At 32.3% G+C, this 27,045-nt stretch overlaps 3 protein-coding genes across 6 annotated transcripts; 2 read left to right on the top strand and 1 right to left on the bottom strand.

Moving 5' to 3' along the window:
• Positions 1 to 4,998: 4,998 nt before the first annotated feature.
• LOC107407488 (uncharacterized) lies at positions 4,999 to 6,726 on the top strand. The gene is made up of 6 exons (XM_048475945.2): positions 4,999 to 5,428; positions 5,528 to 5,626; positions 5,742 to 5,783; positions 5,902 to 6,031; positions 6,149 to 6,250; positions 6,426 to 6,726. The coding sequence occupies exons 1-6, from the start codon at positions 5,207 to 5,209 to the stop codon at positions 6,497 to 6,499; spliced, it is 669 nt and encodes a 222-aa protein (XP_048331902.2). The 5' UTR covers positions 4,999 to 5,206; the 3' UTR covers positions 6,500 to 6,726.
• A 1,320-nt stretch (positions 6,727 to 8,046) lies between these two features.
• On the top strand, positions 8,047 to 13,992 carry LOC107411140 (pyridoxine/pyridoxamine 5'-phosphate oxidase 1, chloroplastic). 4 transcript variants are annotated; one of them, XM_048476123.2, is made up of 14 exons: positions 8,047 to 8,229; positions 8,309 to 8,500; positions 8,615 to 8,653; positions 9,118 to 9,285; positions 9,398 to 9,503; positions 9,838 to 10,004; positions 10,318 to 10,560; positions 10,700 to 10,788; positions 10,956 to 11,006; positions 11,098 to 11,188; positions 12,358 to 12,462; positions 13,006 to 13,076; positions 13,345 to 13,465; positions 13,653 to 13,878. In XM_048476123.2, the coding sequence occupies exons 1-13, from the start codon at positions 8,092 to 8,094 to the stop codon at positions 13,460 to 13,462; spliced, it is 1,578 nt and encodes a 525-aa protein (XP_048332080.1). In that variant the 5' UTR covers positions 8,047 to 8,091; the 3' UTR covers positions 13,463 to 13,465; positions 13,653 to 13,878. The 4 variants fall into 4 exon arrangements, with proteins under 4 accessions (XP_048332080.1, XP_048332081.1, XP_048332079.1 ...); XM_048476122.2 differs by having other exon boundaries at positions 8,048 to 8,229; positions 8,330 to 8,500; positions 13,345 to 13,440; positions 13,653 to 13,992; XM_048476121.2 differs by having other exon boundaries at positions 8,048 to 8,229; positions 13,345 to 13,440; positions 13,653 to 13,992.
• Positions 13,993 to 19,441: 5,449 nt separating this feature from the next.
• Positions 19,442 to 23,191, bottom strand: LOC107411164 (transport inhibitor response 1-like protein). The gene is made up of 3 exons (XM_016018706.4): positions 22,141 to 23,191; positions 21,124 to 21,640; positions 19,442 to 21,033 (listed from the first exon to the last, which is right to left on the bottom strand). Exons 1-3 carry the CDS (start codon positions 22,752 to 22,754, stop codon positions 20,272 to 20,274), a joined length of 1,893 nt encoding a protein of 630 aa, XP_015874192.3. The 5' UTR covers positions 22,755 to 23,191; the 3' UTR covers positions 19,442 to 20,271.
• Positions 23,192 to 27,045: the final 3,854 nt, after the last annotated feature.

Raw genomic sequence — 27,045 nt, 5'->3', positions numbered from 1 at the left:
ATAGAAATGAAAAATTTTAAATAATTTATAAATTAGATTAATTATTAAAAAAAAATTACTTCTATATTTCATATCTTACAATTAATTTCTATTTTTGTTCAATTATATGGATAATGTATAAAAGTTCAAGTTTGTAAGACATTCTTATTTTATTATCAAAAAAGACATATATCTTATCTATGTTTAAAGCAAATTAATTTGAAAAAAGTATAGGGCTTATTTGGATAATCTATTTAGATTAAATATATTTTAAATATAATAAATATATCTATTCTTAAAATGAATAAATACTAATTTTTAATTTTTTTCAAAAGAACAAGGGAAATAATATATATTCATAAAATTAAAAATATACTCAATAAAAAATAGCTAAACATATAGAATAGTCATTTATTTATTTCTATATTTATTCTCCATATTCTAAACATATCTTAACTATTTTTTATTTTAAATATTATCTACTCATTGGAATAAGGGTAGTTATAAAAGTTTTAACTAATATTATAAAGAATAAATATATTTATATTAATTCTTTTTTTTTTTTAATACTCTAAAGAAAAGGGTATATTTTAAGCCCACAACTTTAAGTATAGATGTGAAAAATATTTATCACTAAACCAATATTATATTATATATTAATTCATAAAAAAATTATTTAAAAAAAAAAAAAAAAAAAACTTATTTGCATACCCCGCCGGATACTTTATATTGCAATGCAAAGTTTTGCTAAATTGTGATCCACATAATTGTTGGCTCTTTATATATATATCATAGTTAGAAATGATATAACTGGCGTACATTTTTTTTCTTACAAATACTAGAGTTTATAAAATTTTGTCGGATAATTATTGAGTTTTAGATTCTTAATATATATATATATATATATATATATATATATCGAGTTTGAGGTACACATTTTTTTTGTGAATGATAGAATTTAATAACGGAGCAATAACACCTTACCACCGTGAATCACACAGTTGGCATTTTTATTTTAAAAATATTGTTTTTGCAAAATATATATTGACTATCTATCATTTTGGTCTAACTGTTTAAATGATAAATTTGATAAACCCGTGGCCAAACATAAATATCACGTGGTTTGATCTTCTCATATGAGTTGTCCACGCAAGACATATTTCAAACAATAATTATGAATCAGATATTTGTCTTTATACAATTAGTTAGATTATTTATTTATTTATTTATTTATTTTTGTGAATTAGAATTTTTACTGGTTGAAAACTTACTTATGCCAATTGTTTTTGTTGTTTTTCCTTTTATGAAATTGTTTTGGGTTGTTTTTTCCCCCCACAAAACTCTAAAATAATGATTGGTAAAACTAATAACATGGTATTAATATATTTAAAAAAAAAAATTAATATAGTATTACTATTTAATCGTATTCAACTGCTGGTTATAAAACGATCGTAATCTTTATGTCATTTTTATAAACAAGATCCATAGTTTCCAACCATAATCTTCATATAAAAATATGTGGAAATTTATACTTTCAATTTAAAGTTTATTCACCAAATATATATATATATATATATATGTGTGTGTGTGTGTGTGTGTGTGTGTGTGTGTGTGTGTGTGTGTGTGTATGTGGAAGTTTAAGTTCTGATGGCTAGAATAAGATGGTACGATTAAAAAAATATTAATTATAGTATTAGTATTTAATCGTATTCAACAAGATCCATAATTTTCAGCCATAATTTTCACATAAAAATATGTGGAAGTTTATTTTCAATTCAAAGTTTATTCACCAAATATATATGTGTGGGTGCGTGTGGAAGTTTAACTTCGGATGGCTAGAATAAGGTGGTACGAGTAGGAGCTCAATGTTATACTTTCAAAGCTTCTTATGGTATAAAATGTAAAGCCAATAACAAGTTTGTTATTATTTTAATGATATTTATTTGATAATGGCAGGCATGGCATATAAATTAATGATATCACCAAATTTTCATGAAAGTATTTCATCAAGTTGAAATTGCGTTGGAAGCATTTAAAAACAATAGCTGGATTGTGCAAATTTCATAAAATAAAATAAATAAAGGTCACGAGATGCTTCATGATTGGTAAATCAGCTGGATTTGGGGTTGAGATTTGGACATCATTTAAAGGGACTAATATTTTAAGTTCCTTATGAATCTGTTTCTCAATAAATAATGTTAACAATTAACAAATGGTTTATTTATATTGAATAATTATAATAATAATAATAATAGAAAGTTAATAAATGGGTAGAAAGAATAGCTTGTTTATGGTTTAGTGCGGCATTTCTTCATTTATAACTATTTCATAGCTAGAAGACGTAGAACAATCCTATTTTGCAATAGATTTAGATTCTCTTTTAATCTAAACTCTTTCTAAGTTTTTAATGACCTAATCACGTATGACAACTAATATATTAATGGTCAAGATTCATTATTCCATTAATTCTTTCTATTATTTTTCATTTAATTTTTCCATAATCTTGTAACATATGGCAATTAACATATAAATGGTTAATACTTATCTTTTCATTCATATTCCAATTTAAGTTTATTAGTTCTTTACAATAAAAATCATCTTTATAGAAAATTATCCTTTGATATTAAGTAGTTTTTTACTGAAAAGCAGAACTATAGAATTTACTTTTCTTTAATTCTTCCTATTTCTACTTTTATGGTCTCTTGTGAGATATATGCATTGATAATGTCTTCTCATGAAATTAAGTAAACGATGACATAAAAAAGAAAACCAAAAACCAAAAACAAACTAAACAAAAAAGCACAATGATTAAGGCTAGCCGAGATATCAATAGAAGTAAAAATGACTTGTAAATTATCTTTATTCATAAACCTGTTTCTAAAAGTCAGGAATGGAACACTGTTTTGAAAATCAGTGAAAAACCTAAAAAATGATGAAATATATATATATATATATATATAGAGAGAGAGAGAGAGAGAAGAGAATAATCTAGAATTCTTACTGTAATATATTTAACTAGTTCTTTTTGGATTTTGTCTCTATTATTTGTATTTCTAATATATTCTTAAAGTTAGGAAGAAAAGCTATTGAAGCAGAGGAAAAAAAAATAGATGAAAAACTTAGAAGAAGAAGTGTGTGTCATTTTATGATCTCAATTAAAGCTTATATATATATATATATATACATTTTATATAAAAAATCCCCCTTCCCAATTAAAACCTATTTTATCGATATTATTAAATTATAAGCTTTAAAGGAATATTAAAGATGAACCTTAACTATTAATAGCTTAGATTAGAAAAGGATGCAAATCCATTTGCAATATATATAAGCATCAATACCTTTACAAGAATAGACACCATCCCACATGGTCCATCTCACATGGTGTATGTGTCTTGACCTTGTCTTATAAGATATATATATATATATATATATTGTTAAAAGAATTAAAAATTTAATGTGAAATCCCACTTGAACAAGAAATTCACCCACCAAACAATTAACTAATTATTACTTTCTTATAAATATTAACTTAGAATAATATCAAAGATATAAAAAGTAAAAGCAAAATATCAAATAAGGTTGACTTGTTCGGTATGCTTTTTACATCGACACTCAATTTATGACTTTAAGATACTCCTCTCCCACTTAGATTAGGATTTTTTTTTTTTAAAGATCATTTAAATTAGGAATTATTATAATGAAATTTTTTATATATTTAGATAATTATTTAGTAAATATAATTAAATAGAAGACAATAAATTCACCATTCATTAACTTCTTGATTATTATTTGTAATCATAGACACCAGCTCACATGGGTTATATCTCATTTTATAATATGATATTAAATGCTTGTCTCATTTTATAGTATCATCTTATAAAATATTATTTTTCACGATCTTGCCCAACTTGTAAACTTTTGAGAATATTCCATCTAATCACCTTGATGTTTGTATTAATTTTAATTTAATCCTTTTTGTTTTAAAAATTTCATCTAGTACCTCTATAGGAGTGACATAAATTAAATAGGTATAAATGAAATAATGAGGAAAAAAATGATAATATTTTAAAATATAAGAAAAGATTGATGATAGTTTTAAAACTAGAAGGATCATATTGCATTTAAACTAAATGTCAAAGAAGTTGAATGATATTTGTTGATATAAAAAAGATCAATGCTTTAAATTATGTACCCTCTTTGAGGGTTGAGCGCAACCCACCAACAATCAAATCAGAAAAGAAAATTTAGACTATGAGTGAAAATATTGAATAATAATATTGTATAATGCAAACTAAATAAATAATTGAATAGAGTTTTAATATGAATAAATAGGGATAAAAAGGGATTAAACCCTTAATCCATATAGGATTGGACTAATAAAGTACTAATTAGTTTGTGACATGATAAAATAAAATTTAAATTGTTTTCTACTTATTTTCTGGGCAATTTGAAAATTGTGTAAATTTACCCACACAGTATTAACCCTAAAATTATAGGCCTAAAAAAAAAAACAAAAAGGATTTATCTATTTATTTATTTTAAAAAAAGGAAAGAGTCCCTTATTTTGGCTCTTTGGAGACTTGTCACTTTGTTTTTTTTAATCTTTAAAAAAAAAGAAAAAAGAAAGAAAAGTACAAAATAGATCCGTACAAAAGGTTTTAACGGAGAATCCTGCCCTTGAAGGAGGTATTTCCACGCACTTGTCGTTCTCAGCGATCGCTTTTACGCGGGTGGGTCAAGAAATAGCGCGTTCACACTCACACACGCACACTATAATACTACAGTATGATACATCATATGCAATCAGCGATGAGCTCACCGATGAACAGCCATTGATTAATTAGACAATTCGCACGACTATTTCGGAATTTTATTTAAAAAAAAAAAAAACATGATTGGTTCCCGTAATTTTTAATCACGAGCTATTGTTCCTACCTTTTGGGGAAAAGCGTTCTGCGTTGAGAGAAACGTTCCAAAATCATTTGATTCATCCAGGTCCACACACGTTTGACGAGCCAAGGAATAGAGAGGGATTGCAAATTCCCACACGACGCTTCTTTTTATTTAAATTCCCACTCCACCCGTCGAAGCCATATTCGAAAATCCACACGCACATAAAATAAAAAGATAGAGCACGCCCTCGTACTCCTCTCTTTGAAGAATTTAAAAAAGAAAAAAAAGAAAAAAAGAAAATACACCCAAACAAAGAAAGAAGAAGAAAAAGATGGGGAGCGAGGGTGAAATCTTGAAGAAACCCAGAGTTCTTTGCCTTCATGGTTTCAGAACCAGCGGTGAAATCCTTAAGAAACAGGTAGAGAAATGGCCACAATCTGTTCTCCAGAACTTGGATCTTGTTTACCCAGATGCTCCTTTTCCCGCCCAAGGCAAGTCCGATGTTGAGGGAATATTCGATCCTCCTTATTACGAATGGTTCCAATTCAACAAGGTCGGTTACAAATTCCTTTTCTTTTTTTCTTTTTTTTGGGTTTTTATTTTTATGTTTTTTGGGTTCGTGACGGTTTGTACCTTTTTTTTTTTTTAACAGGAATTTACAGAGTACACCAATTTTGACGAGTGTCTTCAATACATAGAAGATTTCATGATCAAGAATGGACCTTTCGATGGTCTCCTTGGTTTTTCTCAGGTAAATTTAATTTTTAATATTTTCCACGCTCTCACGCGTTTTTTAATAACACTCTGTTTTGGTTTTCTAACAAACTTAAGATTTGACAAAAGAAATTTCTTAATGTTGGATACAGGGTGCGATATTATCGGGTGGGCTGCCAGGGCTTCAAGCCAAGGTACATAACATATTTGAGAAAAACAAAAGCTTCAAATCGTATATAATATAAATATAAATTGACAACCGTGGATTATATTTGACTTTTATTTTTGATGTGCAATGTAATGTGTTTGCAGGGTGTGGCGTTGACCAAGGTCCCCAAGATTAAATTCTTGATAATAATAGGAGGGGCCAAGTTCAGGAATCCTGATGTGGCAGAGAAAGCTTATTCGTCTCCCATCCAATGCCCTTCTCTCCATTTTTTTGGTAAAACCAAGCAGCAAACAGATTTTTTTTTTTTTTTATTTTATTTGGGTAATCATGATTTTTGTTGATTTTATAGTGGGCGATAGTGATTTGGAGAAACAACTATTGTCTTTGCAGGAGAGACGGACTTCTTGAAGCCATATGGACTTGAGCTTTTGGAATCCTGTGTGGATCCTCATGTGATTAATCATCCCAAGGGTCATACAGTCCCAAGGCTTGGTAAATATATTTTAAAAAATTTCTTATGCTATAACTTATGGCCCTTAATTACATATAATTCAAACCAAATATCCTTGTTAGCCACACCAATTGTATTGCTAACTTGTACTTTTCTAAAAGTTTTTATTGCTTGTCTTCATCAAAGTTATTGATGGGATTTTTTTGTTTTTTTCAGATGAAAAGAGCTTGCCTACAATGCAGAGCTACCTTGAAAAGATTCAGAAGACGTTGGCCGATAAAGAGGACTGATATAGACTGATATATTACATATCATTTCATAGCACCATATTACTTGATTATATATAATATGAATGGGGCATTTTTGAAAAGCCCAAAAATAAGAATTTTGTAATTTGATTCAGCAGTTTATAATTTTTATTTTTTTGTTTTAGATTTGAGATTCAGCGTTTAATGATTTGTGATCAGATGTAATTTGCATTACCAACAAGAAGAAATAAAATTTATTTTCACACCTACCCCAGTACGAAAATGGACTAGAATTGTTGTGACCATCTGCAAAAGTCCAAAATACAAAGCTAAGTTGCAGTCCAAAATCAGTCTATGTTATTTGTTGAATCTCTTATCAGCAAGTAATCATTTATAGACTATTTTATATGGTCAAGTGCCAACGGTCGAATTTACGAAATTTATGTTCCCCCTATTTTGTATTTTTTTTTTTATTATTTTTTTTATTTTTTATTTTTTTTTTGTGCAAGTACCTATATATATACACGATTCTACCCCAACTCCACCCAACCCTGACTCGAACCCGTGCAGAGTGTCACGGTCCATTCTTTGGACTAAGCAAAAGTGGATCGCTTATTAGTCTTTCGGGTAGTAATCCAATTGTTAATGTTTTTTACAAACAAATAATTCACATAATATTAGTGTTATAAGTACTAAACAAACAATAAAGCAAATAACAATAATCGATAGTGAAAAAACAAATACAAAGTAACAAATAACAATAATCGGTAGTAAAAAAGCAAATACAAAGCAACAATGGAACTAAATTAAATGTATTCATTTTATTGGTCTTGATGAAAAGGATAGTAGAAATATTACAAACATGCATTAAAAGTTTTCTTATAATGGTCTAACCCAACATCTTAGCAATAAGCCACCACTTTAAAGAGCTTATATACAATTTAGCTATTTTTGTTCTTATGGAAAGATACATCAAAATAAATAAAGAATTATAATCATACTATTTTTTACAATGTAAAATATAAATACAAGTAAATAACCATTAGTTTAACTAATGTTCAAACTTTAGTTTCATCTCTTTTAAAAAGCTTATATAGTTATTTTTATCCTTGTGGGAAGATATATTAAAATACCTAAGAATTATAATCACATTAGTTTTTACAATACAAAATATAAATTCAAATCCAAACAAATGACCATAGATTTGACTAATGGTCATTGATGAACTTTAGTTGGTGATTAGAGCCAAAGGTACATGTAATTCTTACATAGATCCCAACTTCACCTAAATCATGATTCGGACTCATAATTAAAAAATATAAATAGAAATGCTCAACTATTAAACTTATTCCACTCTTATCGTATTTATTGCACTTTGAAATCCATTAATCTTGAGACATATTAAAAATTCTGGGTTTTGGTTTTGGATTAAAAGAAAAGCTTACGCAAAATCAAGCTCTAAACTTGTTTTAAGCTTGAGTGAAATCAATTAAGGTTATGCAACAATAGCTGTCACATTTTTAGAGAAAATAGTTGGGCCAACCCCACAAAAATTCACGTTTTGATTGTATTTACTATTATACAGGGGGCAAAAAAAAAAAGGGGAAAAAGTAGCAAAATAGAAATTACAAACAATGCTGCGGTTGGTCCGCAAACGCACAACGATGACATGCCTCTTCTTCAAGCAATCACTCCCTCTGATATTTAACTTTTCGCTCAATATCAATACATCTCACTCTTTCTACAATCCTCTTCTTTCCAGGCTCTCTTCGGTATATATCTCTTGCTTCTCTCTGTAATTTATTCCAAACTTTTTTTAAATAATAATAAATAAATATTCATTTTTTGTAGTCTTTTCTTTACCCAATTCAGAGCCCTGCAGTCTTGTCGTTTTGCTCGAAACCACCCGGTAGCGAAGTGGGAGTGAGGTCGGTCCGAAGCATGCAAAATTCGGAGTCCATATCATATTTGTCGCAGCGAGAAGCTGCTGAGATCGATGAGACCCTTATGGGTCCTCTTGGCTTTAGCGTTGATCAGTTAATGGTCAGTCTTTGTTGCCTTTTGTTTATCTGGATTTTACTTTAACTGGGCTTCCTTTCAATTGTATCTTCTTTGATTAATTCCATTCTTTTTTTTTTTTTTTTTTTTTGAAAAAAGGAATTGGCCGGTTTGAGCGTGGCAACTTCCATAGCTGAGGTAATGCTTGCTGGGTTTTTTTTTAATTATTTTTTATTTTTTTTAAGCTCAAAAGTTACTGAAAAAATAAATTGTAAAATTAGTGTAAAGAATTGGTGTCCTAATGGATGCTTGCATTTGAAACCTTATGATTTTTCTGTGCTTTTGGTATTGGTAACCATGCATATCAACCGAATTTTCGAGTACTGGAGGTGGGTTTGGTTTAATAAACCTTTATTTTCGTTTCCATTCTTGTATGGTTTTCAGTTTATGAGCTGAACTTTTACTCGAATCTGTGGGTATGCGTAATAAGTAGTATTTATTCTCTGTTAGAAAATGCAATGAGGTTATATATATATATATATATATATATACCACTCATAACTAGTAACTTCTATCTAATATGGTACTCCCTAACAGCATCCATTTGGTAGAAACAAAGTGATGCTTTCTACTCGTCAATCTTTTCATTTTTGTTTTGGCAGGTGTACAAACCAAGTGAGTATAAACGTGTGCTTGCTGTTTGTGGCCCTGGGAACAATGGCGGTGATGGTCTTGTGGCTGCTCGTCACCTGCATCACTTTGGATATAAACCGTTTGTCTGTTATCCAAAGCGTACTCCGAAGCCTCTTTATAGTGGTCTTGTTACTCAGGTATAAAGTAGAACTTGAAGAATAATATCAATGGGTTGTTTCATATTCACAGACATATGTTGGAAGGCATGGGGGAGTAGATAAAATTCTTATTGGATCAGTAATTTTGCAGCTGGAATCACTGTCAGTCCCTTTCATCTCGGTGGAAGATCTGCCTTTGGACTTGTCAGAAGAGTTTGACATTCTTTTAGATGCAATGTTTGGGTTCTCTTACCATGGTAATTGTTACCTGTCATCTTTTGCAGCTTTTTCCGTGTCTGTTATGCTTACTCAAATTGCAGTTGCAAAGATATTAATGTCATTCTCTAACATTAGCTTTTGTTGACCCTGTGTCTAATCTTGTTCTTTAAAGTCAGTTTAAAAGTTGATTTGCTTAATTCTTGTGGACAATCTATAACCCCCTGAAGACTTTAAGGTCATTCTTAGATCATTGCATCTCTATATTGATGTAACCATTGTGTAAATTTACTCAATATGAATCTTTGTGTTGTGATCTCTATAGTGGTGAATCTAACTAAAGCAACTTATCTAACTACAATATTCTTATTCCAGGTGTCCCGCGACCACCTTTCGATGGTCTAATTCAAATGCTTGTTTCTTTACGCAATTATGATCAAACACGCCAAAAATCTCCTGCTATAGTCTCCGTAGATATTCCATCTGGATGGCATGTTGAAGAAGGAGACATTGGTGGTGCAGGCATTAAACCTGACATGTTGGTATGCTTTTGATGGAAACCTTAAACATTGGTTTTCTAATGAAGGTTGCAATTCCTTTAATTCATTTGAAAAAGCACTCATCAATGCGTGCAAGCACACGCGCACACACACACACACACACACACAAACAGATACGTATAAACAATTCATGCACTCTCACATACACAAGCATTATTTCCTATTTTATTCATTGGGATGACTCCATTTTTTATATGACTTTTCAGCATATGTACAAGGCATATATATTTACATACATATTTAGAGACTTGGTGATTGTAAAAAATCTTGTTGGCAAAATGTCTCTACTTTCTAGGTATCATTGACTGCTCCAAAGTTGTGTGCAAAGAAATTTTGTGGTCCACACCACTTTCTGGGTGGTAGATTTGTACCCCCGTCTATTGCTGATAAATATAAGCTTAATCTTCCATCATATCCTGGCACTTCTATGTGCGTCCGAATTGGTAAGCCTCCACAAATTGATATATCAGCTCTGAGAGAGAATTATATTTCTCCAGAGTTCCTTGAGGAACAGGTGGAAGCTGATCCTGTTGATCAGGTAGAGTTCCATTACCACATTAGTTGGTTGCTTATTATCTTTTACTCTCTTGCAAACAATGCTTCTAGTTATGATTCCATCCTAATTTAGTTGCTGAAATAGCTCATGCATCTTAAATGAGCCTTTAACTATCTTCCAGTTTCACAAATGGTTTGAGGAAGCATTGGCTGCTGGCTTGAAGGAACCAAATGCTATGGCCTTGTCAACTGCTGGCAGGAATGGAAAACCGTAATATTTGCTTCTTTTGCTGTTTTGTTACTTCCATTGACAGTAATTTAATGTTTGCTAAATTCATTTACATGGGCGCCTTGTTGCCATGTCATTTTACTTTAATGGAGGTAGAAATTTGTTGACTTTTTCTGATTCACTCTTCGTCATTTGACTTTTGTCTACAGCTCATCTCGAATTGTGTTGCTAAAAGGATTTGATAAGAATGGTTTTGTCTGGTTAGTATGATAGTAGCAGCATGTTATCAGTAGAATTAACAATATTAAGTGTAGATGATAATAATTTTCTAAATACTATTATTATAAGCAGGTTCACCAATTATGAGAGTCAAAAGGGTCATCAATTATCAGAAAATCCTCACGCATCACTTCTTTTCTACTGGGATGGTCTTAATCGGCAGGTAAACTGCGTTTTTTCAGCTTATCACTGTCTGAAAACTGTTTACTTCCGAACAGATTTAATAATTGAAGTTATTTTATGTTTATGTCCAACATTCCTTTTGCAAATTTCATTTGACAAACCAGTAGTGCAATTCTGGCGTGCACTTGATCTGGATTATTTTATATGGGTAACCTTCTTCAGTTACTTGGAAATAGGCATTTGGTGGATGAAAATAATTCAATAATTGTGATTTATATTGCATAGATGCTGCTTGTGCTTACTTTCCCTCTTAATTTCTTCTAATATCTTTGTCCAAGGAATTGGATCATAGCCATAATACATTGCTGGAATAGGGGACAATGAGGATTGTGACTTGACTTTGTTTGGAGGATTAGATAATGGCTAGTTGTATTGGGTGAGAGGTTGGTTTGTACCAATCTGATATATCATCCACTGATAGGAAGTTTTCATGATTTTATTGTGTGCGTGCATGCAATAAGTTCGTGGTCTTATTATGTTATGAATTCATGGAAATTAGATTGGTATCTTGTAAAATTAGAATGTCTGATAAAAACTTGGAAGGAATATCTTGCATGGTATTTGCTACCATTGATTTTTCAAAATTGACATTTTGTTAAACTTTTTTAGCCAATTAGTAATTCATGCGTTAATAAATTTTCTGAGTTAATTTTTATTATGATTTTAGAAGTCATGACAATATGGAGTACTCAATTTTACATCTTGGATGCTCTGTTATTGATATTTATTATATATTATGTGAAGTATTTGTTAGTTTTGTTTAACACAAAAACTCCCTTCTCTCACTCTGGTTTTGGAATATAGAGATGTTTAAAACTTAATATTTTGCTTTTTTTTTTAAATTAGTTTTTATCTTAATTATGTATAGTAAGATGCTTTTTGTGAATTGTCTCATGATTTTTGCACACTTGTGGGTGGGGTCCTTCTCTAGCTATTTTACAAATCTTGTATTATCCTAATTTATGGTTCAGGTTGGCAGGCTTCTGTTTGCTGGTTGGTCATTTAAACTTTCTTAATGTTACAGAAGATTTATTGCAATCCGTGAGGAGTTTTATACTTGTAAAGTTTAATTAACGGTCGCAGAATGAGGTTAATTGCTCATTGACAGTACTCCTATGTCAAGATCATGTCTGATTAACTGATTTATAGGTAAGACTGGAGGGATCTGTCCAGAAAGTTTCTGAAGAGGAATCTGAGCAGTACTTCCACAGCCGGCCTCGAGGCAGTCAGATTGGAGCAATAGTTAGCAAGCAGGTTTAAATTTTTATTTTTTTATTTTTTTATTTTTCACTTAGTTGTCTCTTATATCCTTCAAGTGATAGCCTTGTAGCACATATATTCTAATAAAACAGAGTGCTTTTTAGGTTTTGCACTATTTATGCCTTCTAGAAAATACTGGAATGCTCTATTTGGGTGGGGTGGCGGTGGCTTGTAGCACATATATTCTAATAAAACAGAGTGCTTTTTAGGTTTTGCACTACTGATAGCAAAAAAAAAAAAAGAAAAAAAAGAAAGAAAAAAAAGGTTCAAAATTAGCTTTAGTTGAAAATTTCAAAAGTAACATTGTTTGAGCAAACATAAGAATTCCAAATAATTATAAATATGTAAAACATCTGCAGTTTCAATGCGAAGTTGGGATGGCAGTGAGGAGATGGTTATTTTGTGCTTAAGAAATTGAAATGGTTATATTATAAAGGAGTAACTTCCAATTACATTTGATCCCGCCTTTTTACTAATATTATGTTTTTCTTTTATCTAATGGTGAACTGAAATAATTTATATCTTTGCTTCCTTCAGAGTGCTGTGATTCCTGGAAGGAATGTTCTATATGAACAGTACAAAGAATTAGAGGAAAAGTTTTCCGATGGGTAAGTTGAACACCATCTTAATCAGACTTGGGGTTTGGCCAATAGTACAATATTGAGATTATTGTCTATAGCTTGTTCCTATGACTACCTTGTATACTGTAGAATGTTGTTGCTGTTTGCACTTCTCTACTCTCTAGCAGGCCAACCTTGAATTAAACCTGAGATCAGATAATCATCATTATGAATAACTATTAAGTAGTTACTTTTCACCTCATGTCTCTATTGAAAAAATAATATATGGAATAACATCTCAATTTGCCACATGCAGAAGTTTGATTCCTAAACCTAAACAATGGGGAGGATACAGGCTTAAACCAGAGCTGTTTGAGTTTTGGCAAGGACAAAAGTCTCGCTTGCATGACAGGTGGTTTCTATCCCATTTATGACAGGTGGTTCTAATTTAGTTCTCTTTGCTTTGGTATATCTAGGATTGTTCTATGACAGCAACTACAATGGTTTAGGCTGCAAAAAAGCACTAATACAAGAATGGGGACATGCCATAGTTTTGGTAGTGTGTATGGATTTTATAAAAATTATAAACAATAATTGTAAGGGTAATATATTTTTGCTCGACAGGCTGCGATATTCTCCGGAGGATATCAACGGACAACAAGTATGGAAAATTGAGCGATTGGCTCCGTGACCAATAATCTTCACCATCACCGCTGCAAAGCTATAAGATTCCATGAAATAGATTCAATTTGTTATTTTGCGTTTTACTATCACCATTTTGTTATTATCCTTTTTGTATAAGATGCATGTAAAATCTATATCAGATGATTTATGAGGTGCATCTGCAAAACCAACTGTTGGAGGAGTCCTGAAAACACTTTTTCATTGCCAAAGAGTGCATTTGCGTATATCAAATAAAATCAATCTAACATTTTGGAAATGAAAAAGAATATATATATATATATATATATATATGTATGTATTGTTTCCTGAATCAATGTGCGAAGTAGAACTAGAAATTTGCTGGTGCTGGAAATTATTCCGTGTTAACAGTCCCCCAATACATGCCACTGTAAGACCGTTTGGAATATACAAAAACAAATATCCATGTGAATTTTCATTGCTTCCTTTTTTTTTAAAAAAAAATTTTGTTCTGAGAAATTTTCTTTCCATTTGATATATTGGTTAGGTTCTAATCTGATCCAGGTATCAGTCAAACTCTGATATGTGTGGTTATTTCTGATCTTTATCAAGTCACAGTGTTCTCTCCGACTACCACTTCTAATCAAACTTTGCGATCGCTACAAAGAGATTAGATATGCACCTCAACTCAACTCAACAAGCCTTGTCGTATGTCTACTCGATCAAGTGCTATTACTTTTCAATGGCATCTTGAATTTTATATTTTTCCTTTTTATTAAAAAAAAATATTGCAATCTTCCTCTTGTCATGTAGTTCTGCCGTATTAGTGTGAAAATCGCCAATTTTGACTATAACGTTTAATCTGGTGGGCAATTATTGAACAAGAGCGATATAGTTCAACATAAGGATTTTGTCTGTTAGCAAACAAAAAAGAAAAAGAACAAATGAATAAATAAATGCTTGGGTTTGTCAAGTTGCCTTTTTAATTAGGGGACATTAGAACTTCCAGATTTGGTATTTCAAAAATGCCATGTTTGGTTTACCATGTGCATACATTTGGTAGCCAAAATGACATGTCCCAAAAGAGTCAAAAAAATGGTGGAGATTTAACAGATTAAAGAAAAATTATAATTTGATAATTAACTGAAAATATGTCAGTCTTCAATGTACAAAGAAAAGGTGATTTAAGAAAGAAAGAAAGAATAGAAGAAAAACAATATACAACAACAAAACATACACAAAGGAGAAAGACAATCTTGCCAAGAAAAGTGAAGCTCCTTTGGTCTTCATAAAAATAGAATAAGGCTGTCTTAAATTTTGGAGGTTTCTTTGCTGGCTGCTTCTGATTAATTAAAATATTGATTAGGTATATAAAAGAGTGTTAATACCATCATGACCAAAATGGGCTCCACCTCCACCAATTTTCATGAGGCCGAAAAAAAAAATCTTTTCAAGGTTCTTTTGACCAGCTGAAACTGAAATCTGACACTACTTTATTGAAAGGCCAATTTGATGGAAGATGACAGCCACACTTTCTTTAAAAGGCTTGGGTTTTCCCAATCTTTTTATGAAGTGGAATATGAAGATTTTTCAGGGATATTTTCAAGAGTAATCTTTTTTTTTTTTTTCTTTTCTTTTTTTTTTTCAACAGCACTGTGCCTTCATGTTATTACACAACCACCATAGAAAAAAAGATCCCCAAGGACTACTAAGAGGTGGGGGGGTGGGGGAGAATTTTTAAAGAGTTCTAAAAGAGAAATGATTAGAAGATTCCCTCCCTCCTCTCTCTTTCAAATCATTCATCTAAAAAGGCCTACGACCCCATTAATGGCTTTGGAGCTTTCTTTCTTATTACCCTTCCTTCTCCTCCCTCCACAAGTGGGCAAAGCTGTTTGATCAAACTCATGAGTTGTAACCATTTAAACCCCCAATTACCCATTGCCCCCTCTTTCAAGGGTATGACTTTCAAGAACCTATTACCTATCCATTAATGGGGGGTTGACCCAAGTCCCTCAATTTGCAATTTCCTATATTTTACTTATCCTTTTGTTCGTTCAAATTGCCATAGATGCTTCAAATTTTTGTAACAATTTTATCTTGATGTTACAAAATACTAAGAATTATTTGATTTAATAATTATTGAAACTTACATAGATGATATAATATAACAGTTGTATTTAATGTTGACCAAGCTCCACTTATAGTTCTAAAGTAAAAAGGAATAAAAATAGTTGCACAAAAATCTGTGAGAAGAAAATAGTTTATATATTATGACTAGTGTATGGAAAGCTGGGATTGAATCCAGGAGGTAGTGCCCAGTAAGCTAAAATCATGATTGAGGGAAATTGGTACACCTCTACAGCTTAAAGGGGTTCTCGACTGGGGAAGCTCCTTTGAAATTGGCTTTTGAAAAATGTAGAAAAACAAAAACATTCAAAGTGGGGTTCAATCTTATCTTCAATAGGGAATTATGGTGTCCCTCAACAAACAGAAAAAATTGAGAGCTAAGGAGGAGGAGAAGAAGGAGGAGGACCCCCACATATCTAAAATATCACACAGAAGCACGCAGACTCTCCAAAGGGCACTTTCATTTGTGATAAAAAAAGATTTATATGCTTTTCTACCTCTTTTCTCTATTTACCTTTTTTTTTCTTTTTTTTTTTTTGGGGGGGGGGGGGGGGCTTTTGGACCAACTCAATCAGTGGAGTTTTTAAGGATTATTAACTTGACTAGGATTAGTGTTTTTGGTGCACATGACAATTATTCATTCTAGATATTTAAATCAAAAGGATTCCAATCTCAATTACATGTCATTGGTTTTTCCTTTTTCTTTCAATTTGAATTGACCAAGGATTAAAAGCCCATTTGAGAATAATTTCGTAGGAATTCAGGAACTATTTCTCTTTTAAAATATAATTCTCACAAAATGACCTATAATAGGAATTCTTGTTTCATCCAAAATTATCAAATAAATTATTTTCTAAAAGTAAAATCACCAAAAAAATGCTTCATTTTTGTTTTTTAAAAGCGATTTTAATAATTTCAAAATCACTAGCAAATGAACTCTATTCCTTACATGGTACTAAACTACAAATATCATTTTAGTTATTCCCTTTTTGTTATTTGGCAACTCTTTTTGAATGTTTTGCCTATTTTTTAATAACTGAAAACCATGCATAAAAATAATAAAAGTGACTCGACAAAAATCGATATTTCACTTGATAAATTGATAATTTTTTATGATAGGAAAATATGTAAAAATAGAATACCCTCCATCAAAAGTGAAGTCAAATATTAGGTTTCTGTCAAATTAAACTTTAGATTTTGTTTCTATTTGTTTGTTATACCTACAAGTACCTAAAGAAATTAGTTATGTATCTTTTCCTTCAATTTGAAACGTGGTTGGAAAATGTCACAGGGGTATAAATTCTACTTGAATACCCAAGCTAGGTTTTCCCTCCACCTTTTGTTAATTAGGGACTTAAACCTATTACCAAACATCTTAAAATTTTAAATATACACATCCCCACATTAATTTACATTGAATTTAAGATTATATTCTTTGCCCAATAAAATTATACAATTAAAAAAAAATTGTTTTTGGATTTTTGTTTTGTTAAATGGGATTGATATTTCCAAGTGCGTTTTCCACGATACCCAATGGAGTTTCATGTTATGTCTGTAGGTTAAAAATGTGACATTTTGGGCCACTGTAAACATGCAAAGAAGTTATATCACTTGAGAAAAGCAAAATCAATCCTTGAAATAGTGCAAAAAACTTAAATAATAATAACAAAACTTAATATTCAGTGGTGGTGTAAATGGAAAATGAAATAGCATACTTTTACTTTAGTGGTTGACCCAGTGCTTAGTTCATAAATCAATGTGGTTAAGGGACAAAAATAAATGTTTATGGAAAAACCCCAAATACCCATCTGGCTTTCACCGACTTTTTAACAAACCACAAATCCCTGCACTCCACCTGTCACAGTCATTGTCGTTGTTTTGTCACTCTGTAATGTTGGCATTCTCTCTCTCTCTCTCTCTCTCTCTCTCTCTCTCACTCTCCCTTCCTTCTGTCAATGTCTTAAAACAACGACAACACCAACAAATAAAATTATATTATCGTCAATAAATGCATGTTTTATATAATTATATTTAAATATAATCTAATATTACATTAGGCATTAATGTAACCTACCTCCCATGCCGTACACGTGGCCCACAGTCTCAATGATCAGATGGTGGGCCATATATCCCTTTGAGATGGGTCTATGAGTCTTCTCCAATGAAAGCCCAAAGAAGCTTAACTTCTGGCATTGCCAGTTGCATTATTTATTATTATATAATAAAAGTATATATAAATATGTGTGCAGCAGCTAAGCTAATCAAACAGTAAAATGCATGTGCTAAGCTTTATGCAAAATGGTTGGGGGGCCGGTTGGACGGTGGTGATTAGTCCAGGAATCAACATGATTGAAAGAGGACCTTCTGACTTGATGACAATGGGTTTAAAAAAAAATGGAATGAAAACATGATATGATTATGGGAATATAAGCTTTGCAGGGTTTGTAGTGCAGTAGGTGAGATAGGTCCATCACAATGGGTCATTATAAAGTTTCGGACGGCTGAGATTGAGAGAGTATGTCGCCTCTTGTCCTTGCGTAAGGTCATTATCAGTTTTTTCTTGGTTTTTGTTTTTGTTTGACATCTTTTTCGAGGGAGGAAAAAAAAAAAAATGAAAGAAAAGAAAAGCATGGTTAGCTAAAAAATAAAATTTAAAAAAAAAAAAGAAGAAAAGCCAAGTCTATAACATTTGTGTGGTAAAATGGTCATGTAAATGACCGTTCCCACCAATAAGCAAAATGGATAAGCTAAAGGTAAGCAAGTACTGAAAACTCAATGTTCCTTTTATTGTTTCTGTTGAAAACACACACATACACACTCTTTCTTATCCTTTTCTCTGCCAAAGCAAAAATGAGACTCAATTTGACCCTCTCATGGTTTTTGAGAAAGAGAGAGAAAGATGGCCGAGAGGGCATTTGGGCAAGTCACTTTGTGTTGAAGTTGAAATGGGTAGGACAAGAAAGTAAGCCAAGGCTTTGGCTCCCCATCCATCACTCTTCCTCAAATGCACAGTCAGATCCCACTTTGATGATAAGTTTGCTTTTACCATCTGCTCCTGCCAGATAGAATACCAACAAACAAGGCAGATAGATTTCTCTTCTAATTATAAGAGAGAGATAGAGAGCAAAAAAAAAAAAATAAATAATGGAAATACAACACCAATGGACTTGCCTGCTTTATAACGCAATCGCAGGGGGTGTGACAAATCATCAAATTTAAAGGTCCCACCCCCACAAACTAACTATATACAAGTTAGAACAATATCAATAATGCACAGCCGCCTGCTCTGCAGAACCTAATCCATCTTTCTAAAACTTCAAACCCCCATTAACCAAATGCTACTCTGGGCCAGAAAATCTTCCTTGTTCAAAGCTCAGTGGGTGTTTTTTCTGGTTAAGAATTTTCAGTTTTCTCCCTCAGATGATTATCAGAATCAGATAATCCAATTCAACCCCATGCATAACACCCGAGATTTCTCTCATGCTTATAGAAGTTAGAATCACACACACACACACGATGGAAGAGTTCCTGTAACGTGTACTTGTTTGACACTTTCCACACATCATTAATGAGCCTCATTGTCAACTTGATCATTCCACACTCAAGGTTTTAAAAAAAAAAAAAAAATGGACAGTACCAAAGTGTATGGTAATGGTCCATGCATATTTCGGCATTTATTACCCATCTCACATTTGCTAACAATAACAATAATAAATTCAACAGTCAGGTGCTACAACACATCAGAAATAACAAACACTGAGACAGAGAAAGAGAGAGAGAGGTATCAGTCTTGGGGCATTTAGTTCTCACCTACTACAGCTGAAACTAACTACCATTTTGGATAAAAATTAAAAATAAACGGACTAAAGTTCTTTAAGGGGGTGAATGCTTTGACTTCTCTACCGGTGAGCTCAGAAGAAAGACTTGTGATTCCACCTATCTGAACCTCCACTTCAGCACTATATTTCCTCTCTTCGACAAGAAAATACACATTATGGTCTACTTTCCAAACAGATGCAGATTGATCCAATCTTCCTTGCAGCTCGATAACCTCCCTTTCTCCTCTGGCAGCCTTTGTTTATGATCAAATGAATATAAAAGCAAAAAGAAACGCAAAATTAAAAAGCGTACCAATACAACATTGGATGATGCAATACCATTTAAGAGACATTGATTCTCAGCGTTAGAATCCTCCAATCCTCCGATTCTCTAGAAGAACTAAAGCAAAGAAGATAAGTAGTCCTCTACAGTGGCCTAACCGAATGCCATTGCTACTTCCCTGTAAATGCATCGCAAAGATCCAATTCAACAACCAAGTTGTTTGCTCATCGTTGTTTAAAAGCAATTGCAGGAACCACTTGCGGGTTATATAAAAGCCACCCGCAGTTTTCAACTTCCCCACAAGAAAAAACAGTCTTAACTTGCTGGGTAGCCACCATGAGAAAACTTGGAACAACTTCTTGTACTCAAATGTCTACAGGATTTCAACAAACTTGGGAGTATCATCCCTAGGCCCTTCAAGCGATCGATACATGTATAATATTTCAACATAATCAGCCATGACCTCCTCCTCTAAATCGTTTTTCATTACTTCAACCACCATACGAGGCATTGCTCGAGCAACCTCCCTACAACCCCGGCGGGATACTCTACATGAAGACATCCAGAGGAATCTCATGTTGTAATAGTGATGCAAACCAGAAAGAAGTGCCGCATCTCCAAATGGACTATCCCTAATCTCAAGCTTTTGCAGTTTAGGGCAACCCTCTAGCAAATACTTCAGCCCCATGTCACTGTCTCCAGCAAAGGCAACAGAAAGGGTCCGCAACAATTTCCCATATTCTCCAATGTAACTGAAAGCTTTATCAGTCAGTAAACCAGATGTTGCAAGGCGGGTAAGCTTCTTACAGTTCCTAACAATGGCTCCAAATCCTTCATCCATGGGTTCGTTAGTTAAATGATCTGGTCTGCGACGCCCCATTATACAGAGACGAAATACAACGAGATCCGGGCAGTTCCTTGACATAGCTATCACCGCAGCATTTGTCATTCTTTGACAGAAGTACAAAATAGATCGCAGATTCCGACAACCCTCAGATATTGCTTGAAGACCAACCTCAGAAACGGGGCCCTCAATATCTTCCCTAGCATCAACAGGAAAAACCCGAAGCTCACGAAGTTCTTTGCAAGTTGCAGCAACTGCCTGAAGTCCTTCATCACATATTGAATCAAGAACCTGCATGGATGGAAAAAGGCACAGGTAAGTTCCTGAAAAGCCAAATTTCTAAAAGTTACAAATTGACCGCCACATAGAGCTCATACATACCCAGAAAATCTGGAGCTTGTGGCAGTGGCATATAACTGATTTCAGTTGCTCTGCATTGATGTTTGCATAGCTGAAATTCAGAGAGGTGATATTTGCACAGACCGGGTAGATTGCAGGTAAGTAATCTGTCAAGATTTCCCTAAACCCAGATAGACAGACTAAGGATTTGCAAGCTGCAAAAGCAGCAGCAAGAGCAGAAACATAGTCTGGTTCTTGTTCACCCTGAGCCATCACCTCTGCAGATGTGCTGAAAGAGCCTGTTCCTAGATGTGTGAGCTGTGGAGCTCGAATCATCAGGCGGTATAGCTGCCCAATTGAAACCAAGCGATTCAACCTAAGTTTCTTCAGAGAAGGAGACCTAGCCACCAGCCTCTCCAACGCATCAAAATTAACGTGGCATTCTACACAATCAAATATCAGAGATTCGAGATAGATTTGGCTCTCCGGAAAAAAGGATATCCAATCCACATCGTCGTCCGTAACCTCAGATTCAATCAGATCAAGCACTCTAAGTTGTCTGCAAGATATATGCATCACTAGTAATAATAAGCTCATTATTGGTTCTCCATTGTAGTTTTATCATAGGCACCCCATTACTATTGAAGCCACCAAAAAAAAAAAAAAAAAAAAAAAAAACTCAAAAAGCACAACTTAGGGGACTCACATACTTCAATTTGCAAAAAGTTAAACAGATCCCAGAGCTATCAAACACCTCAAACAAACAATCCCAAAAAAGAAGTAGATCTAGAACATTCTGTTTATAGAAATAAATGAGATCAAGAAAAAAGTAGAGAAAAGCTTCAAACTTTCCCTGACCCTCCACCAATGAACTGATTCCCATTTCCATTACCGGTATATATACTACAAAGATCTATTCAGTCATTATTTACAAAACCCAAAACCCATAAAAATTCAATTAAAACCTCTCACGAGTAACAGAGGGGGAAACAAAAAAAAAAAAAAGAAAAAAAAAAGAGTAGGATGATAGATGGAAAACCCATGTAAAAAATGACATACCTGCACTTGCTAGCGACCACTGCGAGACCACTGGTACCGAACCCTTCGCAGCAAACGAGCACGAGCTCCTTAAACCCAGGGAACGAATCGGCGAGGTGGGCCAGATCATCATCAGAGACGGACATACGCTTCAAGTAGACCTTCTCGAGCCAAGGGTAAGCAGTGGCCATGGCGGCTACCCAAGGGGTGAAGTGGGCCCCCCAATTGGGCGGCATCAAATTGAAGTCGGCGAACCTGGGTTTGCCCTTGATCGACACCGAGCGGACCCTGGTGAACCGGGCGGTGACGCGTTGGGGCGAGACGGCGTAGCAGTTGCCGATGAAGAGGTCGGATCGGGTGAGCGCCTCCGCATGTAACCAGGACTTGCAGACCAATGAGGCGGCGCTACGGTCCCTGCGGGAGGTGAGGAAGTAGAGGACGTTCTCGAGGACGTTCTCGAGGACTTGGTCCGGGTACTGAGCCTGGAACTCGATGGGGCTCGACCCGGAACCTGAAACCCCGGTGCAGTTCCGGGTCTTATTGGATGATTCGGTAACACTAGCCGGGCCGCCGAGATCCAACGGCGGAGATCGATCGTCGTCCTCGGACATTTGGTAAACTGGGTCCTCTATCATGCGCCGCTTCTCTTTTCTCTTTTCTCTCTCTTAGTCTCTCATGGGTTTTGTTATCCCTGTGATCTGTTTTTTTTTTTTTTTTTTTTTGGATTTTTGATCGAATAATAAGATTGGGAATCTTTTATTTTAGATCATCAGTATTGTGGGCTCTCGGGAGGGTTTGATTAGAGAGAGAGAGAGAGAGAGAGAAGAGGGTTGAGGAGGTTTTTGATAATTGGAGGAGAGAGAAAGAAGAGAGAGAGAGAGGAACTGGACAAAGCCAGAGAGTGAAGGGGTGGGTTGAGAGGGATTAGTTTAATTGGTCACAAGGGAGAGTGAACAGCAGGCTCTGCTGTCTGTGTCCCTGAGCATTGGGATTCTCCATGCCCCTCCCTCCCTCTCTCTCTCATCTGCAATATCCAATGGCTCTCCACACTTCTTCTCCATTATTTGGGGGGTTTTCTTTACAAACTTGTCCTTTTTCCTTTTTTTCTTTTTTATTATTATTATTATTTTTTATTTTTTAACTCTGGTATTATTTTCTTTTTCTTTTTCTTTTCTTTTCTATCTGTGGATGGATACTAAAGTTGTGAGTTTGTGAGCAAAGCCCTCATCCTTCAACTTTAATTATACATACATTCCTAAATGTATGCCTCTTCAACTTTATGGAAAATGTACTTTCAGGATTTCTCTTTTCTTTTTTTTTTATCAAAGAACTTTCAGGATTAAATTTTTATTATGTTTAATTATTCCTAAACATAGGACTAGGACCTATATATATATATATATATATATATATATATCTATATGACTTTCTTCTTATTTGGAAGATTGGATTCTCAATTTAATTCATTCAGAATGTGTTTTGCACTTTTTATCTTCTGAGGACTTTTTTTAATTACCAAAAACAAAAACTAACAACTTTCTTTCTTTTTTCTGCTTCTAAATATTTAATTATAGCACATAGTCCGTTTATTATTCCATGATATTTTTTGGGGAGCAAAAGTTTATTATTCTATAATATGAATGTTAGTAATTGTCTAATTTTGGTAGAAATTCTCACAGCTAGAACTGAATATTATGCTACAAATATTTAATATTTTAAAAAACTATGGAAAAAAACATATTCACCAAAAAAAAAAAACTATGGAAAAAACAATTAAGTGTGTTTTATTCTGGTATTTGATTTTATTGCATTTATTATTACAAATCTAAAACAAATATTATAATCTTTTTCCAAAAAGAGGAGTGGGGACTCTTGACCCCACACAAAATACATGTGGCTTCAAAAACCATGATCAGGACAATTCATGGCTTCACACAGAACCTTTAGCCCCTATTTTACCGTCTAATCCTGGCAAAAAACCAATAAAACTTACTCTTTTATATGTATATATGTATAATGTATTTGTATAATTTCAATATAAAAAGACAAAATAATAATAATAATAATAATAATAATAAAGTTTATATATCCAAGCCAATTTGCACATGTCTACAAATCTACTCAATTGTTAGGGGCTGTATGACCAAAAGTTGCAAGTACAGTTACCCTGGTGACATCAAATCTATAGTCAACTGTAGTCTTAAATATCATTATTGTATCATAATCTTCTCGTTTTTTATGGAATTCCATTAGAATAATATATACAGTTCTATATAATGGAAAATTTTGCGTATATTCATTAAACATGGCACAGCTGCTATTTCCTAGAAAAAAAAAACTTATATCAATTACGCAATGGGCCTAATTTGTACTAATTTGATTGAATGTTAACAATCATGGATTTATATTGAAACGCCAAAAGAGAGAACAGTTAATTTTGAAGAAAATGATCAAACTTTTCCTAAAATTGTGATCACAAATGTTGAAAAGAATAATATGTGGAATTAAATTGTATATAGTTAAATATATATATATATATATATATATATATATATATATATATGCAAATTTCAATTAAGCCCTTTTGATTTTTTTCCTAATTAAATTTAGTTTGCAAATTTTAAAAAATAACCACTCACCTAATTCATCCATCGTTTTTTACAATATAATTTTAACAGTGAAGGTCAATGTTGAATTTTCATAAGATTATTTAATCATAAAACATTGGTTTTTCTTTAAAAAGAAATCACTACTTAACAAAGAGATTTTATTTTTGATAAATATAAAAAAATAAATGGAGATAACCATTGATTTTTCAAAAATATATGATCTAAATGTAATTAAAGCAAAATCATGAGGATTTAAATGAAATTTGCTGATGTTTATATATAACAATACGTGAGTGCAAAGATGTGACTTGCGCTGATAGCTTAACTGGGTATCTACTATAAATTTTAATAATTAAATTCATTTTGGTAAACACCAAAAAATAAATAAAAGTACAACAATCAAATAATCAATAAATGAGTATTAATAAATCGTGAGCATATTCAATAGTTCTGTACATTAATTCCATCTATTTAAATTTTTTTTTGTCATATTAGATAAATAAATAAGATTTTAAAAAAATCTTTTATAATGATTCTGTATATTGATTTTGTCAAGCTGATATGACAACAAAATAAATAAAAACTGGACACTGTCTATTTTGAAAATTTACAAGCTGATTCAACATTTTATTTATTTTTATTGACTTTTGTTAAAAAAAAAAAATTCTTGCATGAGCTTTTAGTTTTTTTTTTTAATTATATATAATTTTAAAATAAAAAATTATACATTAGTATTCTAAGACATTTTAAACAAAACCCATTGAAAATAAATTGTTTAAAATATTATCTATTAAATAGAGAGAATGTCATATAAACATAAACACTTTCCAAAATCAATACCATATAAACTCCAATAGAAATAATTATTGGAAATGCTCTTATAACTTATTGAAAAACCTTGTATCAAACCAAAAAAATAAAATTAACAAGTAAGGTTGGATCAATAGTATATCCCTTACATATATAATTTGAAATGGTACATTCGAATCAAACTCCTCTCTTATCAATTTTATTTAATTTATAATACATTATAATATTGTGGACCAAAAAAAGGTTAAAAATAAATTATTTTAAATGAGTCATTTAAGAAAATCAGGAGAGAGGAATGAATAAGTATCTTTCCATCAAAATCACACATTAAACCATCCTAAAGCCCATGACCTAGAGAAATGCTCGAACTAATTGTATTCAACAAAATATATATTATGAGATTTAAGCTCAAACATTTTGCAATACATATCAAACTTCTGTTACATAACGAAATTTTATAATGGTCAAACATAATTTTTTTCCTTTTTTCATTTTTTTTCCAAATAAACATACAATAATGTTATCCGTGGGTATTTATTTGCTTACCAAATTTACCTTTGAATGTATATGTTTAACATCTTATATAAAGCATTAAACTATTTATATATTAACTAATCTATTATAAACTTATTAGGCTAATGGTACTATTTATTTGAATTGATATAAACAAGAACAAGGATAAGAAAATTTTGGTGTCATTTTTTATTTTCTTCAGGGGAAAAAAAAGTTAAATGGGTGAAAATTTGAAAAAAAGATGAGGAGGTTGAAAATATGAGATTTGTGCTCAAACATTTTGCAATACATATCATTCTACCGTTGTGTTACAAAACAATAACAGTTAGTGGTCCAACACAAAGACAGTGTCATGTATTTTTATTATTATAAAAAAAGTTGTCATGTATTTTTATTATTATTAAAAAAAAAGTGTCATGTATTTTTATATATTTGCTTGACAAATTTACATTTGCTATTATGGGATCTGTCTATATCACACCTTAAAATAAGTGTGATATTCTTTACATATTAAAATGTTTCTTACAAACTTATTAGGTTATTGGTACTAGTTATTATTTACCTAAAAAAAATATTATTTGTACTAGTTGTTGATTTGATATAAGCAAATATATATATATATATATATATATGAATTTAGTGTCTTTTTTTTTTTTCTGGAAAAAAAAAAAAAAGGGAGAAAGGGTGAAAAATTGACGTTGGAAAACATGAGGAGGTTGACTTCATGAATAGGCAAAATCATATAACGCATTCACAGAGGATTAAAAATCAATTATACAAAACTTGAGAACGGCTTTGTCTCTCTCTACACTTTACTTTTGCCAAGGAAAGTAAAACGCACGGTCCAATCAAAAAGTAGTGAATACTTGTTAGTCTGTGAACTACTTTGGTGGCCAAAATGACTGATAATGTTCAATGAGATATCAGTGGATGTGTAACGGAAAAACCACGCGCTGTAGATTCGCTTGAGAATAATTTTACTATATTTCTTCTA

The sequence above is a fragment of the Ziziphus jujuba genome, chromosome 5, assembly GCF_031755915.1.
Source record: "Ziziphus jujuba cultivar Dongzao chromosome 5, ASM3175591v1".
Taxonomy (NCBI): Eukaryota; Viridiplantae; Streptophyta; class Magnoliopsida; order Rosales; family Rhamnaceae; genus Ziziphus; species Ziziphus jujuba.
Note: the sequence above shows the minus strand (reverse complement) of the source record. Positions and strands in the feature narration are given on the sequence as shown.